Genomic DNA, 7,617 nt, shown 5'->3' with positions numbered 1-7,617 from the left:
AGGGGCATTTGTAAAAAATGCAACTCAAACATAGAAATCAGATATATTGATGTCTAATAAAACTCAGAGATTAAAAGCAGAGTTGACTCACCCTGAAGACGAAGAACCTTTAAAATTAACGGGGTAATCCTTCGAGTCATTGCTCTTTAGGGACACAACGCTCTGTGTAGAAGAGTTTCCCATTTTCTGCCCAAAACTGATAAAAAAAAGTAGCATTGGCGAAATGAAACAGTAAGTGAGCTGTACATTCATTATAAGTGTCTTGTTCCTGCTACCAAAATGAGTCACCAAGAAGTGATGAACTGTATTCAGTGAGAAGAGTAGAAATTTTTATCTTTTGCTTACAGCTTACATAAGCAACATATCTGCAGATATTTTGTCATTGTTAGCTTTCATATGGAAAAAACTGAAAATGCAACTCAAAAACTCAGAAGTCAAATATATGTTGCAATAACTTAGGCTGTTTGAGACATGTGATGAAATGTAGAGATTAAAAGTAGAGTTGACTCACCCTGAACATGAAGAACCTTTAAAATTAACGGGGTAATCCTTTGAATCGTTGCTCTTTAGGGACACAATGCTTGGTGTAGAAAAATGTCCCATTTTCTGCCCAAAACTATATAAAAAAAAGAAAAAAGTAGCTTTGGCAAAATGAAGGACTTCAACAAAGATGTTTGATCAAAACAGACCAAAATAAACCGAATTTGTAGAAATGTTACTCTTTGTAACCAAGTGAATAATCCAAGGATTTATTATTCATCATAGGAAAACTGATTTTTGTGCTTCAGTATTGAGACATTCATTAACATCCCAATTCTATTATTTATTGAATCACGATGCCGACAATCCTGCTCTTTGTACAGTTTTTCTTCAGTAGCTCTAACAAGAAATAATCAAAACTGAGACAATCATACATCTGTGAAAATGTGGTTTTGATAAAGTTTATAAAAACTATGTAGACTTGTCTTCATTATAAAAAAGTTGTCATTTGTAAGTATATGTATTAATACGAACTCTGATAGAAATTGAAAAAAAACTGAACATATTTGAATTAGTTTCTGTCTTTACTATAGGATATTTGACATGTTTGATAAAACTCATATATTAAAAGTAGAGCTTACTCACCCTGGAGATGAAGAACCTTTAAAGTTTACGGGGTAATCCATCGAGTCGTTGCTCTTTAGGGACACAACGCTTGGTGTGGAAGAGTTTCCCATTTTCCGCCATAAACTGTTGAAAAAGAAGTATTGGCAAATAAATGACTAAAAGAAAGATGTTTTATTATAAAATTAGTAAAAGAAATGGAATGTGAAAGCTATGACAGATGTATGATACAGTCTGCAGAGGAAAAGTACATTTATAATTGTGTTTATAAAAGAAGTTGTCAAATGGAAATATATCATTAAGTTTATTATTAAGAACACTGGTAGAAAATGCAACTCAGAAACTACATATAGTGTAAAGAGTTTCTGCTTTGACTTTTGACTCTTTGATAACTCTGATAACATTAAAATATAAAAGCAGAGTTGACTCACCCCGACGACGATGAACCTTTAAAATTAACAGGGTAATCCATCGAGTCGTTGCTCTTTAGGGACACAACGCTCGGTGTGGAAGAGTTTCCCGTTTTATTTCTTAAGCTGTTCAAAAAATGCAGCATTGGCAAAATGAATGACTAGGACAAAGATGTTTGATTACAATATTTATAAAATAAACTGATTTGTACTGTTTGAAACCAAGTGGATAATTAAAGAATTGACTATTGGCATAGGAAAACAGGTTTTGGGTTAGGTTAGGGACTTGTTCAACTTTCTTTTGTCAGTTCCAAAATAATTCAAGACAGCTAGAATTCAAGCAACAAAAAAGTAAAAAACAGAAACATATAAAGAAACAAGAATACAAAATATCACTTAGAGTCGTGATGAAGAAAAACACAACTAAATATGCTGCAGTGTGTTTCTGCAATGACCGTAGACCATTTGATATATCTAATAAAATTAAAAGATTAAAAGCAGATTTCACTCACCCTGAAAATGAAGAACGTTTAAAATTAATAGGGTAATTCATTGAGTCGTTGCTCTTCAGGGACACAACACTTGGTGTAGGAGAGCTTATTGTTCTCCGCATCAAACTGTAGGAAAATAAAGGACTTCAGTTGAGGATGTTTTCTTAAAAGAGAATAAAATCAACTTTATAGATTTCTTACTGTTTGAAACCAATTGGGTAATTCAAGGATTTGTTCTGTTTTATGGGGAGCTTCGTCTGCTCTGTCCTAAAATAATTAAAGATAAAATTCAAGCAATAAGTAAAAAAGATATTATGAAATCATGAAAAAAGAAGATCAATTACAAAATCTGAAGGTTACGTAGATCAGATAGCTGAAAAAGAAACAGGGATATAAAAGATCACTCAGAATAATGAATTCTGAGGTTGGTAATATGCATGATAAATGGAATAACTAGAAGTCATTTTTATTGCTAACTCATCATGGCGATAATGTTGATGTTAAAACTAATTAAGAGGCAAATATAGAAAAGATCAAAGAGCCATAAAGCCAAGATAAACCCAAAAAGACAAACAAAACTTTCACAAAATGTGAAAAGCAGGACAAGATTTTTAAAGTTTACTGAAACATGGAAAATGTAAAATTATGTTTATAAAAATGGAAAGGCTATATTACAAAATAAAAAATAATGATTGATTTACATTGAAGCTCCATCTTCCTTTTGGAAAGTCGGAGGATTATCCATGGATTTCTGATTTTTTAGGGAAAGACTCTGTGAATCAGATGTGGAGTTTTTCTCCTCGTTCCTGAAACAAATCAAGCATTTTCAGATTTCAAGTCAAAGAAAAGATTACGTCCAATGAAATGTGTTGCAAATTAGCAGGTTTGACTATACGGAAATATTGTTTCACATAATGTTTAACACATTAGAGTCTTAAATCCTCTTACCTCTGAGGTCTGACCTGTGTGCCGTTTTCATAGGACCGACCTTCATTTATGGACACAGACGCCTCTTTGGTTTCCTCAGACTGACTCATTGCAAAGTTTCCTTTAGAAAGACAAAACGCTGCATTAGTTACAGTTCTTCCTTAATGTTATCTCAACGTCTCACAGACCTGGACCCAACACAACTATGTCTGGGGTTTACAACTCAAAAGGTGAAGGCATGTAAATCTGGAGAAAATGGAACAATTCTGCTAAATACATTACATCAATAAGGCTCCTCATCCTTCTGTCTTGATATTTGATTCCCCAGCCACCTTTTAAATGTATTTTTTATATGCACTGATTGTCAACTTGGGTATTTGGGTTTTGTTGTCATTTGTCTAACAGGTCTTGCCACATTTAGCTCATAAGACGTTGTGTAACATGTTCATCACTTTCTGTTTAGTTTCCTGGTTTATCCTACTATTCTGTTTCTTTTTTTATTTACTTGTTGGACCTTTTCTTTTTGGTTCCCCAGTCTGGTCAGTAATCACACTCCCCAGTATTTAAGCTCCTGAATTTTTGACATTTGATCCTGGATTCTTCTGTCATCCTGCCATTTTGTCTGGACCTGATTTCATGCATTTCCCCCTGTACGTTGCCCTTGATATGACATGACAAAACAAGTACAGTCAGTTCTGTACTTGGGTTTCAATATAAACAAAAATGAGACACTGACATTAATGAAATAAACCCTGGTCCAGATACATAATTATCTGCTGTCTAATTAAAAACATAATTAAAAACTGTCTGGATTTTAGTTTTTCGCTTCCTAGAAAATAAAAACAGGTCTTCATTTCTTATATTTCTACCTCACGATAGAACAAAATATGTTCTCAAACAGTTATAACTCAATACATTTTCTGTTTGACCACATGAGATAGAAAACAAAAGACAAATAACACATTTAAATATATCTGACAGTATTTTTGCTGGTTTCTGTCAAACTGACAATGTTTCCATATAAGAGCTATTTTCTGAAAATGTATAATTAGTAGTCATTTATGTAATGAGAGACACAGATATATAAATTATAAAAACAGAATAAAGCCAATGTTACTTTACCGTATATGTGTCCAAGACAGACATGCATCCACACTGAGAGGTAAATGAAAAATACTTTGTTTCCTCATTCTCTTCCCTGTACAACAAGATGGCAAACAGGTTCTTCAGGTTTGGACTCCAATCTGACGTTGGAGGTTTACCTGAGATTTCAGTCTCTCCAGCAATGAACAGAAGTGGGACACAGCCGAGAGTAGAAAAACTCAAATAAAAGTTTGGTAAAAGAATAAAACTGAAATTTACAATAAATATGAATTAATAAGGATTTATCAAATATTTTAAAAATCCCAAAATACATATGACAAACAAATGAAGTAAAGATTTTCCAAAAATGATAATTTTGTAAATTTATTACATCGCCTGCTTAGAGTCTAAATCTACTTTTGATATAAATCCAATTAAGTAAACACTACTAGAAGATTTTGAGGAGCACATTTTCAATAATCACTCAAATATATCACCTCTAAAAACATTTTCCTCAGATGTACTTTAAAAGAGAGTTCAATGGATGGATTATTGTCCAGGCCGGGGATGTCGAGCTGGAACTTCGATAAGCTCGATAGACATTCCTGATGCTGCATAGGGATGTAATCCCTCAAAGTGAGGGCTGAGGCTGGGCTTGAAGCCCGGGTAGGAGAGATACATGTACGGAGAATGCAGGAAGAATTTATTGTATTTATTTTTAATAGAGGCAGTGACGAAAAGGAGAAGGTGACAGGAGATGTGAGGAAGAAATTAACTAGAAACGATGAGGAGTGGGATAGATAGGGGCCAAAAAGGGACACTGCAAGGCGTTGAATGAGAGGTAGCTGGTGGATGAAAGCCAGGAGGGAACGTGTGCATTAAATGGTGAAGTGCTGGTAGATGAAGGCCAGCTGGTTGATGCTATGAAATAATATTTAGCAGGTGGAAGGGGCCAGCTTGTCATTACTAGGATGACGAGAAAAAGAAAAGAAGGAATAGGTTAAAAAACACCATCACCTCTGTTTTGTTGTCATTAAAATTTAAAAAGTTCAAGGCCAACCAAGCTTTAATATCACCTAGATATGCCAGGAGATGTTTGATAGAAATAAACTTTACTTATAAATAAGTAAAGTTTATTTATAAAGTGCTTTTCACAGACATGGAATCACAGCGCTGTATAATAGAATTACACAAAACCAACAGAAGAAACAACAAAATCGAGAGATAAAAGCCTAAGAAAATAAAAGCATTTGTAGTTGCTTTTAAAAACCTCCAGTCAGCAAAACGGAGCTGTAATGGCAAACTTTTAGCTGTGGTACAGAGAAGCCTGCTGGAGCTGTTCACTTGCTGTTTGAATAGTGAAAGGGAGTTATGCTTTCACAAATTGATCAAATAAAACAGCAACTTTCATCAGATTAAATAGTTTTTTTTTTTTTTTTACTGCAGGCTAAATATCTAAATATAATTTACGTGTTTAAGTTCTCGTCTTAGAATTATATCCTACATTTACAGGATGTAAATCAGAACAACCCAATTTTCAGAAATTCTGTGCAATAATATTTTTTATTTGATTCAGCAATGGACGTACATTTTTCCAGGAATTATAGATGTTTTGACTGGAAAGTCTCAACTTTTTTTCCACATGAGACAACAAAGGTCTCATAGATACGAAGGAATTTCATGAGAATAAACTCACTGGTGCTGCTTGTTTTCTTTCTGTCACTGGAAAGTTCTGGAAGCTGCTTTTAGCACCACAGGAATCCTGTTCAACTGGAACTGAAGGCATTCACAGAAGGATAGACAAACATTTAAGATGATATTTATAGTATACCAACACATTGTCTACAGCTCCACAAACATTTTCTAACTTTCAAATATAATGTATTTCACATCCAATTATAGAAGGAACCTTGTATCTTTATTACAGCTTGGTCTTCCTCACATGGCTGCATAATTATCAGAGATGAAGCTGCAGTGACAAATGGCCTATTTTTTATTTTATTTTATCCGAGTTTTATTGTAAAAATTTGATTTTTGGGATGAAAGGAAGAATCTGTCAAAACGTTGGTAAGAAACTTAAAAAAATGTTAAATGTGTTTCTTGCCATTATTTATAAAATAATAAATCACCACTGTCACTTTGACCGGCGGAGACTCTGCATTAAAGAATTAAGTGAGGCAACAAAATGTTTTTGTGGATTTATTTGGGAGCTCCTGGTCATCATTACACCAACACCCTTCTCAAAGTTAAACACAGCAGCTTACATTTATACCTGAGGCAAGTTCCAACACTTACACCAGGTAAAGGGGTGATCAAAAAAGACAAACAAGAAACAAACACTACTTACACAAACCTAACAAACAATAAATGATCCAACAAATATTTACATGCATGCAAATTATTAAAACTAAACCAATCTAAGGTCAATCAAAAAGTACATGTAACTAAATATAAATCCTCAGAGTATTACCCCTCTTAATGAAAGATGGTATGCTCCAGGAGCATTTGTCTCCCTTCTTCTCCACCTTGCTGAGACACACCCAGAAAGGCAAGTAATCAAACAATTAACTCAAATAGAACCAATCTAAATCAGAAACAAACTGACAACCACAAGATGGTGCTCTAATATAATCCCTGAGATTGGCCCTCTGGTAATTGGTAATACAACCAAAAGCCATTTTTTTTAAATCTGAGTTACATCCAAGCAATTTGCAGTAACATCCCACCACCGTGTTTGAACCATGTTCACAGGAAGACGGGGGGGGGAGAGCATATTTAAAAGTCATCCTACATGAACTGTTTATGGAGCCTTTATGCGTTTTAATTTTGTTTACTGCACACTGTAAAAACTGAAAACAGCCTTAGATTAAATATTGTATCTGTCAAACTCCACGTTTTATTAGGGTTTTTTTTCTACACAAAACCTGAGTTTGTGAGTTTTCTGATTTTTAATTTAAGCTTTTCATCCTTGATTTAACTCATGCCTGAAAGTTTACTTTATTCATAGCAGTTTTTAAGCTTTTGTTCCTTAAGTAAAGGACTTAAAATTGATTTCAGTGTATGTTGTCAAAGATTATCAAAAATAAATGTAGCTACATGGTCATATTCTGTTTTCAAATATGGAAAAAAAATAAGCCTTACCTATGCAAAGGGAAAAAAAACAGAGAAAAAACATAAAAGCTTTAAAACAAGATCAGAAAAACAAGCAAACATTTTATTAAACATTTTAATGTATATCTATACAACTCACATCAATATTTCAGTGAAAGTTATATATTAATTCCAAATAACCAAAATATGAAAAGTCACTTAGCAAAGTAAACTTCAAAAATAAAAAAATTAATCTATCATCAGTTTAAAATTCGGGGGTAGCAGGTCAGAGGAAACTCACTCCATGATGCCAATGAGAGGATCTTATTAACAAACATACATAAATTAAACCTGCAGCAGATATTTATGTTGTCCAAAATCCCTGCTGTTTGCATAACAGCAGGTTACAAACCAAAACACAATTTAAATGTTAGAGCAATGCTGAAACACAAAGTTATAGCTTCAAAGGATACTGATGCATTGTTTGATTGGTTGCTGTAAATTCGTATGAA

At 33.6% G+C, this 7,617-nt stretch overlaps 1 protein-coding gene and 1 long non-coding RNA gene across 2 annotated transcripts; both read right to left on the bottom strand.

The window, feature by feature from the left end:
* Nucleotides 1-97: 97 nt before the first annotated feature.
* Nucleotides 98-1,224, bottom strand: LOC145547637 (uncharacterized). Its single transcript, XR_014083932.1, has 3 exons — nt 1,126-1,224; nt 512-616; nt 98-196 (listed from the first exon to the last, which is right to left on the bottom strand). It is a non-coding gene; the product is annotated as an uncharacterized LOC145547637 (long non-coding RNA).
* Nucleotides 1,225-1,531: 307 nt separating this feature from the next.
* On the bottom strand, nt 1,532-3,125 carry LOC145547616 (uncharacterized). The gene is made up of 5 exons (XM_081597330.1): nt 2,954-3,125; nt 2,707-2,811; nt 2,207-2,272; nt 2,027-2,131; nt 1,532-1,640 (listed from the first exon to the last, which is right to left on the bottom strand). Exons 1-5 carry the CDS (start codon nt 3,040-3,042, stop codon nt 1,532-1,534), a joined length of 474 nt encoding a protein of 157 aa, XP_081453456.1. The 5' UTR covers nt 3,043-3,125.
* Nucleotides 3,126-7,617: the final 4,492 nt, after the last annotated feature.

The sequence above is a fragment of the Poecilia reticulata genome, chromosome 16 (assembly GCF_904066995.2).
Source record: "Poecilia reticulata chromosome 16, P_reticulata-male-v2, whole genome shotgun sequence".
NCBI classification, from domain to species: domain Eukaryota; kingdom Metazoa; phylum Chordata; class Actinopteri; order Cyprinodontiformes; family Poeciliidae; genus Poecilia; species Poecilia reticulata.
Note: the sequence above shows the minus strand (reverse complement) of the source record. Positions and strands in the feature narration are given on the sequence as shown.